This window comes from Corvus kubaryi, unplaced genomic scaffold, assembly GCF_017639235.1.
Source record: "Corvus kubaryi isolate FWS band 111438036 unplaced genomic scaffold, C.kubaryi_AGA036_p1.0 37392, whole genome shotgun sequence".
Classification (NCBI taxonomy): Eukaryota; Metazoa; Chordata; class Aves; order Passeriformes; family Corvidae; genus Corvus; species Corvus kubaryi.
In genome coordinates, this window is record NW_024581131.1 from 7655354 (window position 1) to 7678216 (window position 22863).

At 39.5% G+C, this 22863-nt stretch overlaps 1 protein-coding gene across 3 annotated transcripts; it reads right to left on the reverse strand.

Annotated features, from left to right (window-relative positions):
* Positions 1-61: 61 nt before the first annotated feature.
* On the reverse strand, positions 62-22750 carry CHKA (choline kinase alpha). 3 transcript variants are annotated; one of them, XM_042038686.1, is made up of 12 exons: positions 22343-22750; positions 18922-19033; positions 11937-11990; positions 8058-8171; positions 7301-7434; positions 6926-7030; positions 6499-6557; positions 4286-4373; positions 3256-3364; positions 2676-2782; positions 2253-2334; positions 62-1471 (listed from the first exon to the last, which is right to left on the reverse strand). In XM_042038686.1, exons 1-12 carry the CDS (start codon positions 22651-22653, stop codon positions 1412-1414), a joined length of 1335 nt encoding a protein of 444 aa, XP_041894620.1. In that variant the 5' UTR covers positions 22654-22750; the 3' UTR covers positions 62-1411. The 3 variants fall into 3 exon arrangements, with proteins under 3 accessions (XP_041894620.1, XP_041894623.1, XP_041894622.1); XM_042038689.1 differs by lacking the exon at positions 22343-22750 and adding an exon at positions 21927-22036; XM_042038688.1 differs by lacking the exon at positions 11937-11990.
* Positions 22751-22863: the final 113 nt, after the last annotated feature.

The following is a 22863-nucleotide window of genomic DNA, read 5'->3' on the forward strand; positions in this document are numbered from 1 at the left end:
CCAGAAACAGCATCTATTTTATCCTGCAGCTGTAACAGAGACTCAAGAATATCAACAACAGTGTTTTTAAGTGCTTTATATTTATTATAAAGTATTAATAACTGAATGTATGGAAAATGATTCTCTGTACAAGAGAGTAACATGACAGCTTTTACAAGTTCTGCTATACAGTACATGAAATGCTGCACATTTTTTCAGCCGCTTCGAACAGTATTCGCTATACAAGTCAAAAAGGGTAAACTTAGAAGTTTGTTTATAATACAGTGTGTTAGAAAGCACAAACAAGTAACATTCAAAATAAACAAGCTCCCAAAAATCAAAAGAAATCTTTAGATGGCATGTACACAGATTATACTCAAGTTTCAATATACATGTTATTGTTCCCCACAAGATGCTCCACTTTACTGGATTCCTGGAACATGATGAGAATTGAAGGTGCAAGAAAGGCACCTCTCAAGCCACATAAGAACTGGATAGGCAGAACAGCAATTTCCTGAAGTGTTCTCCACAGTCTTTGGCTCTACTATTTATTACAGCCATATACTGTGGCAACACAAGAAGAGAGACGGGCCTCAACTACCAGTACTGTCAATGCCAATCCAGTTATCTGGGGAGCTTCTAGAGCAATTCAAGGCACTCTTCCCAGTGCTGCCAGCCCACAGAACCCCCTGTGCAGGACACAGCATTTTAAGAGAACAACCAGGCTGGGCTAAAGCATGTTCTTGAACAACATGGAACGAACAGTTCAAAAACTCCTTCAGAACATCCAGTTCAAAGTTCATTTGTACTTCACTTCCCAGGCACACCAGCCTAAGAGAAACATTCGTGTGTGTCACTAACACTTTAAAGCACATTGCTTCAATGTGTTGAGTTGCTTCTGGTTAAAGTGGTGTAAGATAGCAGCAGCTTTGAAAATAGTGTTCTTGGGGCATGGTGAACCTAAACTCACAGTAAGTTTTTAAGCCTACTTCACAGTTTAGCAGTTGTCTCCTTTGCTTTTCCTTCTCCTTAAGAGGGAGTGCCTACAATGAATCAGCTTTTACAACTGTTCCGCTTACAACACAAACCAGAATGCCAACACCTCCCGAAAATGTACTCACAGTAAGTTTGCTCTGATGCATGTGGTATTGACACTTAATTGTAAGCTTCTCCCATGATACAAAATAGCTTCTAGATTGAAAAGACTTAAAGATATTGCATGGTTGTATTTTACTTTTGCCTCCCAATCTCATTCCAACTATTTACGGAACTGTAAACAAGTAATTTTTATAGTCCTCAGCACTGTACACCTGCATTCCCAGGAACTGGAATTCAGTGACACCTTCATTAGAGATACAGTAGCCTAAGCACAGTGAAAGTTCTGTCCAGCTGCCCTCTTCATACAGTAACCAACAGGCCACTCCCCCCACATTCACACCTTCAGCTTCCTCTTCTGATCAAAGTAGGCATCAAATCTGGATAACGCATATTCCTGGAGAAATAAAGGACATTCAGTACTCAATACAGTAAACAGCTGTTTTCTTTTTTGGGATGGGGAAACATAATGAAAGTATTAACTGTGTTAGTTTCCTAATCCATCATCTCAACGCACTAATTAGCTCTATTCAGAGGGATAATCTCTCCAGAGGTGTTCTGGCCTCTTAGAATTTCCTCCAGTTTTGTTTAAACTCTTAACACAATTAGCTGCTGCCAAAATGTCATTTAAAAAAAGGTACTAAAAAAGGCCAGGACTTCACTGAAAAGGCTGGCTCCTGCAATATTTCCTGCAAGATACTCCATGTACCTGCCAGTCCTATCACTTTCCAGTACACCAAGCACAGACCAAGAGCCAGACTGATCAGTTTCTCAGGTACAAGCTGCTACCTGGCACAGATACTGCTGCACGCTGAACATCACCATGGGACAATGTGTGCACTTCGAGTACTCAGTTCAAAATTCTCACTGCATGTTGGCCTCTCTCTTGCTTGGGATGTCTTACTGCAGAATAATGCTGCACTGCACGGCCTGACACAAGGCTATACACTCTCTGCATAACAATGGGAACAATTCCTGAAGTTTTTACAGTCTTAGATGTTCTTTACATTCTTAAGGAAAGAGCACAAACTAGTAACAAATGGATTTTTAAAAGCTTTACTCCCCTTAGAAGATACCAGTTACTGTGAGAGGCCATTTTATTGCCTTTTCAATAATGTACCACAGGTTATTTAGATTATTCATTTTCAGTTGTGTAAAACTACAATTAAAAAGCTTACCAGGTACCCAAACTCAATGGATGAGATCTTTGCTTGTATAATAGACCACAGACCCCAGAAGAAGTGTGATGCAAGGGCAAACCTGAAATTACAAGGCTATGTTATTGAACTAAATACCAGCTAAGTCACAACACCTTATTTCAACGTCCTCTTAGAACAGGATTCCCTAGTTTGGGGATGTCCACGTTTTTCTTCAACTATGATACCATAAAAATAATTCCATTAGCTTCCCCATGAAGAAGTATTCTGTTTACTCCACTATTAGTGTATATCACATATCTAACACCACAGTGGACAGATTGTTCTTTGCCACATATAAATAGCTTTCAATCTCTCTTGGCTCAAGTTCCTCCACCCAGTGAAATATATATAAGTACAGGTACCACAGTGAAGTCTGAAGATACAGTTGTACAGGAAAGTTACCTGTTAACTTCTACCAACACTACTTCTTCTAGTTTGGACTTCTCTTCATTGCTCAGATTTTCAAAGCCATCTTGGAATGCAGACAGGTAACTGGAAAGGAAATGAAGCTGGAAGGCAAGTAAACAACTGAGTTACAACTTTTCATCTCAAGATAGATTTGCTTCTTTCAGACCTAGGCACACTTTCTAGTAAGTTGGCATTTATTTTTCCAAACATGAACAGTGTTGGACTTAGCTTTAAGATTAATGGTGCTTCCAACAATTGCTTGAAAGTCTGGTTTAAGAAAAGCCATAATATTAGGACAGGCAGCATAGTGCTATTGCCAATTAATTTCACAGTTGCAGTTTACAACTACTGGACTTTTTGCAGTGGATGGCTACACAGCACATAGTAAATAGTCTATCCTGAATAGCTATGAAGTTCCTATGATTTTTAAAGCAAAGGTGGTCAGGATTAGAGGAAGTATTACACTTCAGGAAGTCATAGAGGAAAGATCTTGAGACACAGTAAGTCCAAAAGAACTGAAAAAGAGTTGTGAAGACTGTGGATATTGGCATTTAATGATGTCTTTTGTGTCTACCTGTTGTTTCTTTGAAGGATATTTAAGAACACTGGCTTTGAAGAATGGGTACTTCTCATACGAGTAATCATACATCCATTCACAGAAGTGATTTCCAATGTCAAATCCTCTGAAAAGAAATAAAGACAAAGTACCTCAGTATTTGCAAACTAGCAATCTGGGTTTTTTTTTAAGCAAACCCAAAATCAAGTTTTAAAGCACTGGGCTACTCAGAACTTACTGCAGTTTTGCTGGAGGTAGAGAATTCATAACCAGAAGACAGCTTTTTGCAAGTTATTAAAAACAATTAGTAAAGAGGGGCAGTTAAGAATGAAACCAGCTACATGAAAATACTAGACTTTGCTATCCAACTTTATACCAATGGAGACAGTAAAAATACTTGAGTATGCACTACATCTCAGCATGAAGTCAGACATCTCTAACATTGGCATTATTGCAGGCAAAGAGATAATATCCACAGTTTTCAACATATTCCACTTTTATATTATTGGAATTCACTGTTTCATTATGTTCCAGCTATGATAATGTTTCATCCTAGGACTATACACACTTAGATCATCGTTAAAAACACTTAACTAGATGGTTGAGAGAAGAAAAAAAAAGCATGTTGCATAACCATGTAGTGAAAAAACTTGTATTCTCATCTCCATAGATGAAAAAGCCATTAGAAAGGACAGAAAGAAAAAACACAAAAGCAAAGCTGCCCTACATACATATGCACATGAAATCTACCCTTCTCCTCAGCTTCCCACTAGAAAAATTTTGCCATGCAAGCAAGAAGCCATTTGTGCATAAACAAGCCCTCCAGTCTGAACAACGAAGGAGCCCCAACAACTTTGCCTCTGCTGTGTGCCTAAATTCAACAGCATCAGAACCAGAGCTGTTTTGATTAGTTATATTTGCTAACCACAACTAACAGAGCAGAACACAATTTGCTAGAATATACAAGCAATCAGTAGTGCAGCACTTGGCCTCCCTGTAGCATGCAGAAAGGAACAGTTCCATGCTGAAGAGAAAATGAAGTGTTTACCGGTAATTATAGCTGCTGTATTCAAAGTCAATGAGCATCAGCTTTTGGTTTTCTGAACTCTCTCTGCCTTCCAGAAGTAAGATATTACCTGAAAGTTAAGATAATACTGCATATTTAATAATGCAGGAAAACCAGAGAAAAGTAATACTGTGTATCTCAAGGAATGTTGTTCAGCTAATCCCAGTTATCCCTTATATCTGCACAGAAGAATTATAGGTGTGCTGGTCTTGGCAGGGGTAGTTAACTTTCTTCATAGTAGCTGGCACCAGGCTACGTTTGGATTTGTGGTGTTGATAACACAGGGATGTTTTTGTTACTGCTGAGCAGTGCTTCTGGAGAGTCAAGGTCTTCTCTGCTTCACACCCCATCCCAAAAATGGACTGGGGGTGCAGAAGGAGTTGTGAGGAGACACAGCTGAACAGCTGACTTCAGCTGACCAAAGGAATATTCCATACTATGATATCATGCTCACTATATAGAGTGGGAGGAAGGAGTAAGAAGGGATGTTTGGAGTGATGCTGTTTGTCTTCCCATGCCACTGTTGTGTGTGATGGGGCCCTGCTCTCCTGGGGATGGCTGAACACTGCCTGCCCGTGGGTAGCAGTGAATTAATTTCTTTGTTTACTTTGCTTGTGTGAGCAGCTTTTGCTTTCCCTAATTAACTGCCTTTATCTCAGCCCACGAGTTCTCACTTTTACCTTTCCAATTCTCTTCCCAATCTCACTGGAAAGACTGAGTGGCTCAGTTGCCAGCTGGTTTTAGTTAAACCACGACAACAGGAAAAGCCAAATTGCACTGGCTGTTCACCAGCTCTCTGGAAGTTGAGATATGTGATAAACCTTGTAAAGCTGAAAGCAAGGAAGTTTTTTCTGTACAGGGAGAGGCAGGTTTATTCTCCCAAGGATCCTGTTTCCACAGTTTACCTTGCAGCTGGCTCAGGTGGCCCTGTCAGCCTTAGCAATCCATGCTGCATTATTTCCACAGACTGAGATCTCTTAAGTTTCACAGCATCTCTCATATCTGCATAGCACTATCATTGATCATACAACACTTGGGACAGAAATTGCTTTTCAGCAGCCTGAAAGTCACAGTCTCACTCTGCTGTTCTAGTATGTGGCACAACCAGTACCTATACAGAAAGTTTAGGCAATTGCTTATGTCTTTCAATTCACATAGTCACTATAATTCATCTAAAAGACGTCAAGTCTGCCTCTGTCAAGTACCAGTTAGTAAACAAATGTCAAGCAATATCAAGTTCTGAAATAGTGTGAGCCCTCTCTGCAGGTACATCTGTTCTCCATGCCACACTCTTGCACCAATAGAAAAAGCAAGCACAGTATTTCACACACACCCTCCAAATCCTTGGAATTTTAGGCTCTCCAGCCTGCCCCAGCCCTATTATGCTCTGACTCCTCCAGTAGTGCACCATGCCACATCAGCAGAGAGACTTCAAACTCTACCACTACTGACACCTCAGGTTAGTGGCCTTTACTCCTTGTGCTGCCTGTCCCTATGTGTCTGTCCTTCAGGGCAGTTCCTCAGCCTTAGCTGACAAGGCTGAGACCCCTGACAACAAAACAGCCCTGCACACAGTCCCAGTAGAGCATCCTTCCAACTCAGCCCAGCTAACGCACTGTTCAGGTGACAGGGCACACAAACTGCATACCCAACACACCTTCAGCCTTGCTTCCTTCCTCATCTTTTTCAGTAACTGGCTCAGGAAAATTGTTATTTCTTCCATAACTCCCAGAGAACACTATAAAAAGGTGGATAAGGTTTTGCTAGTGTTTCTTACCAGTACAAGTTAAAAACTGCCAAGTCAAACTACCCTACTCTCCATTTTCACCACTCATTGCACTTTTTCAGCATCTTTCTTTTAAAATTAGTGAAGTATATCCTACCCTGATCATGTATATTGCAGCAAAGCAAGGTATGGTCTAAAGAGAAAACATGTAAGGCTCCCATCATCAACTGACCTGTACTATCAGAGTTCGAGTAAATTCTTGGCCTAACCCAGTCATGACACCAGAGTTCTCTGAAAAAGCCTGAGGGGTTGCAGAAGCCAACACTTTGCTTTGGTACTGTAGCACACCAGGCAGCTGCTGCTTCAGAGCAGTACCTCCACAACATGGCTACCTCTCAGAAAGCAAACAAGTAACCAGAAAAGGCTCAACAGTACATCATTGAGCAATATTGAAATATTAGCAGCTTACCCTCTTGACAATCATTGTGGCAAAATACAACTGGTGAAGAAGTAGCTTCAAGCATGGCTCTAGAAAAAAAAAAATCAACAGAGCATCTTTTAAGTAATGAACCACTAAAGTTCAGTTCCACCTCCAAGTAATTTTGTTGAAAGAATCTGAAACACTATTCCCTCCCAGAAACACCCTATTTTCTTAATTAGGAGCAAAACATCAGCACAATGAAGTTTGACTTCACTGATCAGTAAGTCAGATCAGCAATTTCATCATAGATTTTGTATTTGTATGAGACTCAGGCTGGTCACAGAACCAAAAACAATCATCAGCTTGCAAAGTAAAATGAAGTATTATACTGTATAACATGTCTGAACAAGTATACAGAAAAATCCATCCAGAAACTGTGGAGATTAGAAGATAGTGGCAGACAAAATAAGCCTACCTTAGATTTTTCATTTCCTGGGGGAGATTGTAACTGAGAAGTTTGTTCAGTTTTCTGGTTTGGGATTCTCTGGTAAAATTAATTCTCAGCACTTGATTTAGATACCTGTTAAAAAAGAAGAGACAATAATACAGGATTTATAACAACAAGTATATTATTCTTCCCATACTATGATACCATTTAAACCAAAAATCAAGGAAGTTTAGAAGAGTTACTGAAGAAAACAATACTGTTGTTCAAGGTAACTGAAGTCCTTCATGTGATAGTTTCTGGGTACAGAGAAAGCTTGTGTTCTCAGGCATTCAGGAAGAATGATCTGCTTATCAAAATTACAACAGGTCACCTTTTTTCCCCATAAAGTATTGTGTAACTTACTTTTCCATTGTTCCAAAAAGCCACTTAGGTTCCTTATTAAATGGCATTTTCATGCCATGAAATCTAGCCATCTTCTCAGCTATTTCAGCAGATATGTCAGGTAAGCTTAGTTCTTCAGTGCTTAGTTTTCTGCTCTGTAATAAAATACAGTGTTCTTAAAATACAGTTAATTGATTAATTAAGAAGCGTGATTAATTACAAACACTAGCAATTAGGCTCTATGCAGCATAGTGTGAAATACTAGCATAGTACTCAAGCAATACCCTTTTTTGCTCACAGATGAATTTACAAAGTTACTGCCTTTGGAAAAGCTGTCAGCCAGCCCTACTCACAACTTAATCAATTCACTTCTAGATTCAAGACCTGGGGAGTATCACATCTCACACTAAGAATATCTTCAAAGCAGATAAAGTATAAATATTTAAGAACATCAAAAGCATCTGCTCTTGTTGCTGTTAAAGGGAAGTGTTACTCCACAGCTTCCCATGCTATGTTTGGTATCTAACAGGCTTTTTATCTTCATTTATTAGCTTCTGCTAGAGCTGGAGAGTTTTTAGATGTCTCCCCCTGGCAAGAGCTACAGTGGGACTCTCTAACACCCACTCTAACTGTATCAAATTACAGCCAGCAATTACTACAGGCAGCCAAGTATTCCATTCCCCCATCCCTGCTTTTCTGGGCAGTCCAGAGACCTTCCTGTCATGATCAATTAAAACAGCTTCCAGCAGCCCACTAACTAATTATGACCAGGACTTACGGGAATGAATTCCTCCAGTCGCCCTTGTGGGAAGATTCCATACAGCTTTGGGCCAAGTGCTCTCTCTGCAAGAATGGCAAACATAACACTTTCCAGAACCATGGCTTCTGCCCCCTACCAAAAAAATTACAGCATTAGTTGGTGCTTCCACAGAAATTAACTTGGGTGTGCACAATAGCTAAACTGTTACCAAGTGAGAAATTTCAGGGCTAGCTTTGAAAAGACTCACCATTTTACTAAACAAAGTTTCTTGACTAATAACTTTTAGTCTGCTTAGGAGCAATACAAGTATTTTGCTTTCAAGTTTAAAGCTGGGGAGGAAAATATGTATTACTTAACAGGTACTGTTGGTGGGCCAGGTCAAAGGAAAACTGCAAAAACCAAAACACCCTCTCCTCTCTAACCTTTGGGAACTCCACAAATTCATTTCCTGGAGGAGTTCATCTCACTGAAACACAACAGAGGAACTACAAATATTATCCAATATCAGCTATTTTAACACTCTTCAGAACACTGCCCCTCAGAAGGACATTTTAGCTACACAAGTGAATTAAGTGAACGACTGAACAAAACAACTTTTCATTTAGAAGAATGACTTAGGATTTCCTTCCATTAAGCACATTTTAAGTATTCCTTTTTTTTTTTTTTTTTTTTTAAGTGAGGAAGTAATTTAAGCTCCTGCTAAGGAACATGTGTGTGTGAATAAATGTTTTTCCTTTTCTACCACAAAACATACCTCAAGTTTCAGGAACTTTTCTCTATGGCTTTCTTATATCAATAAACTTGGTTCATAACAATGACAAGCAGACAGCTTTTTAATATGAATGCTTAAAAATTAATAGAAATACGAACTATTTAGTCTCAAAAAACCAGCTAAAAATCACTGAAGTGTAACTTTCCGGATAGGTAAGATTATCTGTAAGTAAACACAGAGGTCACATTATAAATCTCTACCTTTAGCAATTATGTTAACCAGAATCCAGCTCTACTCCAATCCTAAAGATCCGCCAAGCCTCTGCCTGCTTTTGAGCAGCTCATCTCAAAGTCAGACCCACAACACTTAAAAGCATAAAATTAAGAAAGCTCTCAGGTATTTCTGACCACAGATCCTTTTGCATTATTGCAGTCAGCACAATATCAGATCGTATATAACTCTATACAAGTTCCACTCTTGAGTACACTCCAGGCAGTACTGTTGATAAATTATTTTTATTATTGCCCCACACCTTGTTGTTCTGAGATCTTCAAGAAATTCTAGCATTTCATATTGAAGTGTAGTAAAGACTCGTGTAACTGTGTTCTGAAGCACTGAGACTTAAGATAATTTGCATACGAATGTATTGCATCTATGTGCTCCACCATTTTCTCATCTCAGTTCCTCAAAGCACCAGATGCTTTATCCTCTAACACACCAAAATTTTTTTAATCATTTCACATGCCCTCACAATCACAGGTCTGAACTCCTCCATTCAGTTCTGAAAACTAATGCCAAGCACCAAAAAGAAAATTAGTTATGAGCTACTGAATGTCTACTCTATTATTAACCAACACTGACTTTGACTGCACCTGGTACAACATCAGGGTGTTTTAAGTCTGTTCCCATTAAGGTGTCAGTTCCTTGTTTTCATATCTTACTGAGAAACCAACTCACTATTCTTGGATAACAGAAAGTAGCAAAAAAAAATGTTATTCATTAAGACATCTCTTCATGCATTAAGACATCTCATCATGACAAGCACTGGAAGAACTTCCTCTACTGAAGCAGAATGGTCATCTGAGCACCAAGTCCAAGGAGAGTCCAAGGAACAATACCATCTATGTAATCTCAGGAACAAAGGCTTCTCGTCCATAATACCCAAGGGACCTTTTACCACATCTCCACTCCATACACTACTGTCAAACACAGGATAGGTGTGGAAAAACTACTAAAGGACATTAAAAAAAATTCTATAGCATACTTCATATATGGACACAGAACAAATCTGTTATCTGACTCTTCAGATTAATATTCACCTGATGACTTTAAAGGATCAAGCATTGTAACCAAGGAAATGATGTACCATAGTGCCTTCAAACACTTTGCAATATACTTATGCTGCCAAGACAACAACCTGTTATTTTAAGATCTCTCTCTCAGTTTTGACCAGTTTCAGAGATGCATACATAAGCACTTGTATTTAGATTTCTGGAGAAGATTGGACCACTAATGTTTTTAAATGAATACCTAGAAATCAATGTTTTATTTCAAACCTGACAATTATACACATTTTTTACAAGACTTTCCCAGGATGCAACTCCCATACAGGCAAAGACAGAACAAAAGCCTTTCTACACTTCAGTTGGAACTGAAGCTTCTGCTTTTTTCCTGCCTTAACAAAAAGTTCACTATAAAATACACAAAGTAGTCATATTCTAAGGAAAATTACTGCAAATGATAGCAAAACCAAAGTAAAACATAAATAATTCCTGTTAGAAGGCCTTATGAGCTGACATAAGACTATCCAATGTCTAGACAATTGTCACACACCAGGCAGCTCAGACACTACAATGCTTTTGCTAGTGAACCCAGAAAATTTTATTCTCTAAAGGATGTCATCTCCTCTAATAACCTAGACACAAGAAAATTAACGAATCCATCCTGACAGTAATTCTTGAGAACACTGATTCAACAGTGAATTTTCAGCACTATGAGATTAATAGCAGAAACCAACCTATCAGCAGAGAATCACTATTTTCAAGCAACAAATACCACAAATGAAGTTCTGAAGTTCAAAATCTTGTTTCCTGTACTGCAAAACTTCTATGAGCTTCTGGTACTAGGGTGGGGCTTGCTTGGGCTTTTGTTTTCTTTTATAACTTTAGGGTTTTTTTTTTTTTTTTTTTTTTACAGGATTGTGGTAGAGGAGAGATCAAGCCATCTCCATTTTTCATCTTTGAAAAAAACTGAGGTATCAAACCAGTACATTTTTCAGTTCAATCTTGGTTCAACTGACTGAAGCTGTTCCAGTAAGCTAAACAAAGGTCAACAAAACTTCAAAACCAGTCACTCAACAACAAAAAATTTAAAACCAGTTTCAACCCCCTAGGAAGAAAAAAACTCCAAACCAAACAAGTGCTTGAAAATGTTTCAGATGGCATTCCCAGCAGGCAAAAATACAAGGGGAGAAAAGCAGCATTTATCAATTGAGTAAAATATACTTTTCCCTAGTTACTGCCAAAATCATTACAGAGCTGAAAACAGAGTACATAACCAAGGCATCTGGCTAGCATGCTGCAATGTTATCCCTTACTGAAAAAAATACTGCCAGGGTAGAAAACTAAATTACCAAATCCTGTTCAGATGACTTTATGAAAAGATACACTCAGCTAAACATTATGCTGCAGGAAAAGAAATGGCTCCAAATGCAAGAACTTTAAAGTTTGCAGAGCAGAGATGATCCAAGCACACTGCTAATCAGGAACACTTCATGTTCAAGAGCATTTTCTCTCCAGCTCCATGTACTTTCCTAAGGAGTTCATCAAATTATTAAAAAAGTAGTGATTAGGTAAAGCAGAAAACTGATGTTCATCTACTTAAGAAGAAAGAGTCTAAAACTAGAAATAGCAGTACTGATACCAATATTCAAAATGGCAAGAAACCATTTAGGGTAGAACTGGGGGGGCTGTTTCTTCATAATGTGGGATGCTTAAATCTTTCCAAACTATGTCCAGACACTCACATTATAATGCTGCTTCTGTGAGCAAATAAATTTCTTCATTACTGTTTACATTTTCTAGACACAGTCCAGGTAGAGTAACTACTGGTTTAAAACAAGCAGGATCACCATATTTCCCTATAATCCATAAAATTCTGTGAAATAATCAAATTTTATTACTCACTTGCAAGTCATTTTCCTTCTGAGACTGTACAGACTCTCCCTTATTACAGGACCTCTATGAATGAGAAAAAGCAAACACAATGAGAAGATGAAATTTAAAGTTATTAACCTGCAACCACCAGAACAACGGGAGTAGAAGTACCAGCTACAATTAACTAGAAGTCTCAACACTCTTAGATCTCTGACAGCTACAGCACTAGTATCCATCTGACCTCTGACCACCACACTTTCAACAACTCCAAAATCTTTCAAAAGGATGTGCCACTGAGACCAAGTCACTCCTGTAAATACCTGATTTTAACACATTTTTTATTGTTTCCCAGTCTTTCAAAAGAAGATTTAAATGCACCATAAGTTCAAAGGAACGTTTTTAATTAAGAGAAAATTAAGTCCCTCTGCATGACATCTCGGATGAGATTCTTCCAGCCAAAGCACTTGAGACACATTACAGAGATTACATAAAAGCCTTAGACTATTGGAAGAGGCATGTTATGAAGGTTGCAAAGCACTTCTTTTTCTTATTACCTTATTTGCCAAATTTTTTTGTGGCTAGAATTTCCTTGTTTGAACATGCTGTCTAGGCTGTATGTCCAGTGTACCACTGGCTGTGCAAATCCAAGATTTTTCTTAGAGTGAATTGCCTGTGTAAGCTAAAGGTGTCTCAGTAGGAACCACAGTATACTAGCAAAACTTTAACAAGTGCCATGCATAATGTATTGTGCTAGGGTTGTTAAGAGTCATTATAAAGCAATTTCAGAATATTAAACCATACCCACAGCAACTGAACCCTCAATGGCACATGCTTTTAATAGAGCTGCACATTTAAAATTCAAGATGTATTAAAACCCTTGTCCTTTAAAGGGCTTGAAGGTAAGGAGAGGAGAAAGCAAATATCTGCTTAGAATTAGTGACAGTTTGTGGCTGCTATTTATGTTGCAATTCCAGCACTGACTGTTTAAACCAGACTAGCTTTAGAGGCCCATAAAGGCAGCCTGCATCTCCACCTTCTGAACACAAACATTGCATTCACAGAACCAGTGCATACCTTTCTGTTCCAAAGCTCTAACGTGTCCAAAACAAGGGTGGAAATATGAACTTAATGGAATACAGTTAAGCAACACCAGCTGCCTTAAGTACAATACAACAAGCTAATGATTTACACAAGCTATGCAGTTACAGTATTTCAGAAGCTATAGAAGAAGGATAGTTAACATCAATCGATGGTCTTTCAGCAAGTACTTCCCATAACACTACTATGTAAGTTTAAAACAAGACAATATGGAAACTACTATTACTTTATATTACTTTCAAGGAAATTAATAAAGTCCAAACATATTCACTACAGCTAAACGTGTATCTACTCAATAGCATTAAAATCATTTACAGAGGGCTTCTCTGAACAAGCATGTTCTACATCAATACCACTCTCAGATTTTTCTTGAGCAGTCAGAAAGTTACTCACCATTCAGGAGTCTTTCCTGATAAATGGTGCTCTCAGAATGGTTCAGTTCAATCAGAAGGTAAGCACATTTTCCTAAGAACCTGAACTGGCATCTGCTTTCCAGAAGTCATACTGTATAAAGAGCTAGCCAGTTCCAAGACTCCACCTCAAATTAGTGTTGGAGACAGCCTAATGGCATCTACTGTGCCATTAGAAAAGGACAGTTAGGGCTTTACTGCAGAGTCATCACAAGAGGAGACTTCTGCAGCATCCCTTCCCTCTTTTCTGTTCCCTCAGCATGAAGCATTAGTTTCCAGAAGAAAACAAATACAAATATATAAATAGCTTTCAAATATGAATGGGAGCTTGGAGAGGATCAGTCTTCACAAGTGGCCATGGACTCAGCCTAGGATTAGGAAATTCTTCACTATATATGGCCAAAGAGAACAAAGTAAGCAGGATGCAATATTATGTACCAGAAGTTTAAGAGTTTAACAGATTAAAGTAGTAGAATTTGATTGTTTCCTGATTCCACAATCACCTATGAGAACAGTGGTTCAAAATTAAGCACATCATAATTTGATCAATTTATTTAGCTCACTTGGCTAAATCAATCAACTGCAGTTTTTCCATAACTCTAATAGCCTACTCCAACTAATGTCCAATTCTGGGAGCTATTTACTTCGCCAGAAATGAGGAGATTTTAATTACCTGCAAAAGAGAATGACTGAGTAACTGCTACAGCTTTTTAATTGCTCTCTCTACATGGAAACTAACTCAAAATGGACACATGTTCCACAGCTTCAAGATTTCTTCAAATATTTGCTCAGGGCTTCTTTTATTGTGGGAAGATTTCTTCTCAAGGCCCTGAGAAAATTCACTACAGTTTTAGTAAGAGAGGACAACTATATTCAACAGAAGTTGTTTAGAGCCTAGTTTGTGATCATGTAAATTTATTTTAATGCAGGATACAAGATAAAGGTCCGAGAATGGGAAACAGTGCACATTGATCTGTGATCAGATGACCAGACAGTGTTTATACATCCGGCAATTTGATACAGAAAATTGAGTTCAACCATTATCTTCCTAATACCGACAATTTATTTCTCTTGTAGCTGAAAGATGAAGTCTCTTATCAAAAAACCCAAATGATGCCTGGCTAGAGAATTCTGTACAGAGAAGGAACTTTCATCTCTTTTTTTTTCCCCTACATCACTTTGAGCTCTGCTCACAAATTTAAATCTAATATAACTTGATTTTTCTGAGCTTACTCAGCTTTAGTTTTCAGTATTTCAAAATACTGCAATACTTGGAATTAGATAAATCCCTAGGAATTCAAATCTCAAGAAATCACAACATTACAAGGAACTGCCTCAGAGGTTAGAGGTGAACCTGCACAGGGGAAACTTTTCTAAAAGCTGTTGGAAGACATCAATTTGAACTTCAGTTTATAGAACAAAACCAGCTTTAGATTCAGCAATAACTATTTCTGCTTCTAGGGATCTGCCACTGATCACTTATCCCTGTCAGACCTTAGGAACTGATACTAATTTGCTGAAGTCCTAAAAATCTAGCACGTGAAGAATTCCTAATTCAAGCTCTACCAAAGCCACAACTCCAATCCTCTACATATCAAGTTACCATTCTGTTATGAGGGAGCAGAGAAAAGGAAGGGACAGTTTTTTGATATTCTGTTATTGCTGTAAACATTCAGATGCACAGACAGTAGCTGGTGCTACTTAAGGCTTACTTTTAAACAACGAAATCCAGTACTAAAGAAAATGAAAGCTGTAGAGAATGCTCCACTTCAGAGATCTCATACTATACCGTGAATCGTGTCTGTCACCTGGAAACCAGAGTGCTCTAGGCACGATCGCATGGGCAAGCCTGCAGCAGAGAACACATGCATATACAACTAAAGTGGTACATTACCCCCAGAACACCCTTAATGCCACCCAACACAAATATATCCCCGTAAGAGGTGCTTGGTTTCTCTCAAGCCGTCTGCCAGTGCCAGGGATTTGTAGTTACTCCATGCTACAAACAGACATGGACACCAACAACCACAGAAGACGTTGATAATTACAGTTACACAGCAGTCTGCATTTTATTTAGTTACACAAAATAAAAGGCAGCAAGGCAGGTATGGAAAAAGATTTACCACAGAACTGTGGCAACCATTTATACTCATTTTGCATCTGCTCACATAGAAATTGAGACCAGAAAGGAACATTAGGTATACTGGTTTGTTTTTCCTCATTTGTATACAAGATTGTTTTGGCTGTTGTACAGTAACAGAGCCCCAGTGAATCAGAGTTCAAGGTTCTTTTGGCATGTGTAAAAGAATGGGAATCAATCCCTGAGTTACCTTTTGATAGGTGAACTTAAATTTCACCTTAATTTGAGCTTTTGTTGATGCCACCTTATGTTGAAATCCTATTAGCATTTTCAAGACGCTATTCTGAATTTAAGTACAAACACTACAGTGATATACATATGACATCCAATTGTAAAGTTTGGACGTTAAATGGCATATTGTTGGATAACCTTTTGCTTCAGTTGTTAACACTAATACAACCAACAGTTAAAGACATTTTGCCATTACAAGCTTTACTTTCAATGCTCCCCTTTAAATTTAGCAACTACGTTGGAGCAAGAATAAGTGAAGCAGAGTAAGATGTTTCCCTTTTTTCAGGGTAGGACATATCTGCATTGTGCCTCAAACATTGGAGTTTTAATGTGGTTAGTACTTTAACCTGTCACAAGTACAATACTTGTCTTAAAAAAAAGTTCTGCTCAAGGATATACTCAAGAGAAGTCCTTGATTAATGAACATCCATGCCAGTGTGACCATTCATAATAATGGCCGAGCCAGCACAGTTCATCTCCACCCAGTTCCCCCCACAACAGTCATGCACACAAAAAATTGGCTTAAATGTATCAGCTATGACAGAGGAAGGCACAAAGCCTTCCCTGTGTGGCAGCTTTAGCCAGCTGGCATGGTTTATATTGGATGAGTTTCATGTACTGACATTTGTGTCTTCCAAAAGTCATAATAAGCAAACTGGAGCTATTTTCAAAACTGAAAAAAAGGTTCCTTTAAAAGGTGGCTCAAAGAATTATGGTGCCAGTATCATTCATTCTCAAGTTAGTAATCAGGGATCTATTTTTCACTTGTATTCAAAGTTTGGATTTAAACTTGTCTTCTGTATGTTCAACAATTTGGTGCAGGTTGCTATAGTTACACAGTATTTACAGTAAAGGGATAAAAAGAACTGATATCACTGGTTTGTGCTCCAATTTCAACAGAAGGTAAAATGGACAAGAGTTAAAACATGCTACAAAGGCTCAAACAAACAAGTGGTAACTACTAATACCCAGTGGCAGTTACAATCAAGTAATTGAGAATTAAGTTATGATTTTAGCGTAAGGTCTCAAAACTCAACTTACTTAAGCAGTGTCCCTTAATTTCTACAGGGTTTTTAACTTAACCAACTTTACTAAAAATATCAAATTACTCCCACATAAGACTTGTCATAACATTCTGCTTATGCCACCCAGAAACTCACAGGACTCCTACGTGAGGTTTTCAAAATACCCAATGAAACAGTTTGCTTATATTTTAACTTGCATTTAAGCTAAAGGGGCTGGAAGAGACAAATGTTTGTTGACAAAAATTGTGAACCTCAATGCAATCAAAGTTTTACCTTGGGACTTTCTCTGCTTACTTAACCATTAGTGAACTGCACCAACAAGAGCAGTCATTTCACTGCCACTATGGAAATAAAGGAAGTTAGACATCTCAAAAGATCCTTCAACACCAAGAGCAGAAAGGTTAGAAAGTTATGAACACACTTTCAATTTCAAATCAAATTAGTTCTGATTTTAGAGCCCAAAAATTTATTTTGATTTCTTCAGTGGATAGGGGCAGAGAAGAGGCAAGTTAAAAAATACTCTGAGGGAAGAAGAGGGCAACCAAATTCTAGGGTCTACTTTATTTTTCCTTTGAAATATTAGGGAAAGGCCATATTTCTTTACAGCTCTTGGGAAACAGAAGCTCTACCACTACTAGTTTTACAGCCCATGTTCCTACTCAAGCTTTCTACATATTAACTCAGCATTACATTGAAACCATTAATTCTTAAAAAGAACCCCAGCTTAGCATCAATCCTAGGAGTCATTTTGAAAACAAAGTTTCATACCACCATTTTTTTCACTCTTTTAGTTTCTTTTTAGAACTAAAGACTATTTAAGCTTGAATTGCTGAATTTCTACACACGTTTCTTGTTTAAGAGTTTAACTTTCCCAACACACATATGGTGCTGTAGCCAAGCAATTCATGCTATTCCAAACCACTGGAATATTTTACATATTTCTGGTAAAGTTTGTTACCACAGGAAAGTTAACAACTCACATAATATAATAAAGGAGCATTTCAAAGTCAGTAAAGCAACAGTATCTAATGAGACTTTTAATAGTAAGCTTAGTCAAGACAGCAGAAGCAGGAAGAATGGGCTGAAATTTCAGGAACAGAAAATCTTCTGCAGACATTGGACCAGTTGTTCAAAGCAAGTGATTGAGTACTGGAAAATACAAAAGTAATGGATAATAAAACCAGACCCTCTAAGTCAAATAGAAACAATTGCCAACATACAGATGTAATGTTATGAAGCTGCAATTTTTCATAAGGTTAAACACTTACGTTATGATTGCTTATTTACAATATAATCAAGCGTGTAGCAGGGATGAATAAGAGAAGATCTGCTGTACAGTCCTAGAGTAACAGTCTGTCAGCTTTAGAAGAGACCACATTTACAAAATAGTCTTGCTTTTAACTGTTACTATTTGAAACAGATTTGCCAACCACTTCCCTTAAGGTGTGACAAATTTCAATACTATTTACATTTTACTAACCGAATAAAAGTAACATTAAAAGAGTTCGGCAAAACATCCGGTTAAGCTTCTATGCCAGCTATAAGGCATTTCACACATTCAGGAAAGCATGTTTTGGAATGAGATGACTGTACAGTATTGATGTTCATGCTTCATTTTTGTTCTAAAACTATCTATCAAATTTTCTAGCAACACAATTACCCATGATACCTAATAAAATGCTTGAGCAGTGTACAAGCTTGACAAAACCTTCAACTAATCTCCAAGATTCATAAATGCTACCAAGATTAAAATTAAGCAGTTTAGTCTCTTGCAATCTAGCTAGTTATGTCAAAGTCCTACATTCTCTACAGAAGCAAGTTTTTCTGAAACACCACCGTCCAAACTTAAGACCATAAACAAAACGTTAGTGCTCAAACAAACAGCAAATGAGCCGTCAGCTAACACACGCCAGTCGGGATCTGTGTAGAAAGGAGTGTAAGTTCTAGACAATAACAAACCATGAGGAAAACTGCTTTCAGCTTGCAATCTACCCCCCAGCACAGAAACATTCCCTAAAGGATAAAGCATAGTGTCACAAATGGAGATCGCCAAACACATTATAGTGAAGCTACAGAACCCCTCCCACACCCAAAGCACTCTATGGACTCACCATCTGCAGGATTGCACCATATAAACGCAGGAGAACTTTCCGTGGTTCATCTGCAACTGTCTCAATGGTATCAGGTAGCGAGCACTGAAACAGCATGTTGCTGAGGCCACCTCTGAGGACAGAGAAATACATTGATTAGCTGACTTGGATAAGCACACGTTTTGTTTTCAACAAATTAGAGGTGCACTAAACATCCTTTTGGTGTGATTAACTGGTCTTCTCTAACAATAAAGTTTTCCAACAGTACCAATAACTCATAAAATACAAGGCTTAGATAAAACAATGGCAGCTTCATGCTTCTTAATGTATAGTTCACCACCCATATCAATTGATCCAAAACACAGCTCAAGCTATGAACAAACTGATGTAAAATGCAACAAACAACTATGTAGACCTCTGTAAATTATTTTCAGTGATGCTGGAGTCTTGTAAGATATACTTGGCTGCACAAGCAAAATGATGGCAGAGTAAGTTTAAAACCATGCAGTGAATATAAAACTAAGTTTGAATTAAAAGCTGCTATCACTGGGATTGGCAGCTACAAAATTCAGCTATGAAGATTCAACCTGAATACCTGTGCTACAGCATTGCTGATGAAAGTCTTACTTCTGCTGTCTTTCTTAGGGACACATTTTCAATTTTGAAATTTACAATTAAAGCCGCTCTTTATTTAAAAGAAGTTGCTCATGTATTTATCAAATCTAAAATCACACTCAGTTCCTCTGATCTAGTATCTATCTAGATTGATAAAGCTATGGAAAACAAAACAAATGCTGTCATTTTTTCCTGTAAAACCACTGTTATTAAACAGTAATTATATGGAAAAACCAGCATGTTTGTGTATCATCTGAATGACTGAAGCATAGCTCTCCCTAGAGTGTATCTGTATTGATGAGATTTTAAGTTTCTTGATGTTCTAGTAGCTCCTTAAGAACACCCATCTACTCAACCCACATTCTTTACTGCATTGCTTTTCTGCATTCTTTTCATTATCATTATGTTCATTGACGTGATTTTCAAATTCCCCTTCTGCAAGTGATTTTGCCTATAATATATAATACCTTGCAGTGACCTTAGATTCCAAGAATCCACAGCAGATCCAAAATGTAGTGGCTAAAATGCAGTTCTCAGTCCTAACCTGACATTCCTCTCAATGCTTTTTTTTTTTTTTTTCAAATATTCTTCCGGGCTCTCTTTCAACACAGTGGGGAAGCAGAAAAGACTTTCTGGAGAAAAAGCCTACCAAGAAGGAGGCAAAGGCTGGCCTACATATCCAAAGTCAAGAACTGAGAAGAAAAAAAGAAATCTCAAGAAAACAGAGTAAAACAGCAGCTGCACAATATGCTTAAGAAAGGAGACAGAAAAGAACCATGTGGCTTGGCAGGCATCCAAAAAAGGATGTTCAGAGACAAGATATGAAGTAACTTTGAACCATGAAGGTGAACAGGTTCGAAAAAAACCCAAGAGACAGATGGAAAGGATATCAAAGGAACAGCAGAGCCAGCTATTCAGAGGCAATCCCAACACTGGTTAGTTACACTAACTACACTTCTGGCTTTATCTGAACTGTGCTAGACAGATTTTTTTGAAAAAAACATTTGCCACCTTTTCTAAGCCTCTGACGAACTTTGGTGAAAACATCAATACTTAAATAAAAGAACTAAGCACACTGAGAAATATTTTGCAAGAAATATTGGACTAAAGCTCAAGAATCTGCATAGTTACATGACTTAAACAAATGCTCAGCCTGCATACAGTGTGTGAAAGCCCAGAAACTCTTCTTTTTTTATACCAGACAAGCCAAACTGGAGTGCCTTAGTGATGCTGAACTCCATTAAATGTAAGTTTCACTGTAGTTTAAGTTCACTATAACATTTAGGACTTCAAAAGTTACCTGGAAAAGTTATCAAGGAAATCCATACAGGAGCATAACAAAAGGCACTGTTCTCTTGAAAGGTCAGTAGACTCAGCAGCTTGTTCAAAGGTCAAAAGGGCACATCTTACTCATACAGATAAAGCTACCAGTTACTTTACTGACAGCTGTTCAGGAACAAGATTTTGCAACATTGATGGACGCATTGGAGAAGGCACACTGATATAAACCAGAATCAGCAAACCAGTATGATGCATCTTCCAGAGATGAAAGTGGTGAGAAGACTTTTGCCAAAAAAAACCTGCCAATTAGCATGGCTTTATACATCTTTAAGTTTCAGCTCATCTTCTCTTCTGCCAAATCTGGAAACCACCAAGCCATTTTGAAGTGGTGTCTCACATGGGAGGTTTCCAAGAAATACAAAGATAACTGTGCTAAAATGTAAGGCTTTAGAAAGTAAGTACCAAAGGCAGCAATACACACTAATACAGATGAAAACTTAATTAAGCAACTCAAACTAGACATATCAGACTAGCCTACTGGTTAGGGACTGTACTGGTTTTGTAAAAATTCTCTCCCTTCATAAACTCCTTATGATCATGTCAAGTGAAGAGAAATGATCTAGAAAAACAAATACTACCTGCACTGGGTCTCAGTGAGTTTCTAATTTTTCAATAAAGCTTTTAAAATAAATTTAGAAATGAGAAGAATGTATTTTAATCATACTTTTATACATCAGAGCTTTGTCAACTGTTTATGCTCCCTTAGCTACCTAGGGTAGATGTGGGCATATTTTGTGTATGGACAAAAGTAGAAACACTGGGAAAGTAAACTGACAACAGTATCCTTAGAAACTACCTGACTCCACCTTTGATCAGGCAGAATGATCAATCTGGAAGATGTGAGACAAGTGGTGCATAAAGAGCAATCTTTGAACTAACATCGGTTTAGTTAAAGTAAAATAAAGATGCGATTTAATTCCGCAAAGAAGGCAAAGACCTCAAACACATTACATCATATTGCTTTAGAACGTTCCCAATTTACATACTTCTGCTGCCAACGTGCTGAGTCATAAGCACTCGTTACTGTATGCTGTAAAAGATGACTCACATCACCGGTACACTGCGTTTACCTGACGACTTCTCAGTGCGGAGCAGCCAGGGCCGGCCCAGCAGGGCCCCTTCCCCCGGCAGGGAGCTCGGGGCGCGGTGCAGCGGTTTCTGCCGGCTCCATCCCTCTCCCGGCCGGGCGCGGGGCCCCTCCCCCGGCGCGGGGCCGAGACGGGGCTGTCGCGATGCAGCAGCAGCAGCCGCCGCCCCCCGCACCACCACCCGCTCCGGGCTGGGTGCGAGGCAGCGCACCGGCACCGCCCCCCGCGGCGGCCAGCCCGCTCCCATCACCCACTACACCGAATCCGGGAGGGATTTAAAAGAATAAAACGAAATTAAAGACAGATCCCTTCTTGCCTCCCCCGCCGGGGTCGGCTCGGACCCGCGGCGCGCCCCCGTCCCCGCCCCCTGCACGGGCCACCTCCCCCTCCGCACTGACCTGATGGGGCTGATGCGCAGCTGCTCCTCCCGCAGCCCCCGCCAGGCCCCCGGCAGGAACTCCTTGCACCACAGATACGCCCGGCGCCGCGTCCGGGGGTCGAGAGGCGGCGACTCCTCCTCGAGCGGCGGAGGCAGCGCCAGGGGTGGGGTCGCGACGCCACCGCCTCTGCCCGCCGCGGTGGGGTCCTTCCCCTCGGGGTCGGGGTGAGCCAGCGGTGAGGGCGGCTGCCCGGCCGCGGCGGACCCGCGGCCAAGGAGGAGCCCGAGCGGGGACGGGTCGGCGTCGCCGTTGCAGAACTTGGTTTTCATGGCGCGGCGCGGGGGGGGCGCGGTGGCCGTTGGGGCGGCAGGCGGGGGTGGCAGCTCGCGTGCGCCCCTCCGCTGGCAGCGCCGGCGGCGAGTGAGCCCGGCGCTCGTCCCCGGCCGCCCTTTTATACGGCTTCTCTGCACGCGGGCCCGCTCGCGCCTCACGCTTCACGCCCGTTTGCCTCTGATTGGCTGGAGCCGGCTCTCGGTTCC

What these genes read in the sequence shown, in the direction of transcription:
- CHKA (XM_042038686.1), bottom strand. Translation starts at nt 22,653, where the DNA reads ATGAAAACCAAGTTCTGCAACGGCGACGCCGACCCGTCCCCGCTCGGG. An exon ending in CTTTTTGGAACAATGGAAAA is followed by an intron (nt 7,031 to 7,300) that starts GTAAGTTACACA and finishes CTTTTTTAACAG; the next exon opens with GTATCTAAATCAAGTGCTGA. An exon ending in CCATTGAGTTTGGGTACCTG is followed by an intron (nt 1,472 to 2,252) that starts GTAAGCTTTTTA and finishes TTATTTCTCCAG; the next exon opens with GAATATGCGTTATCCAGATT.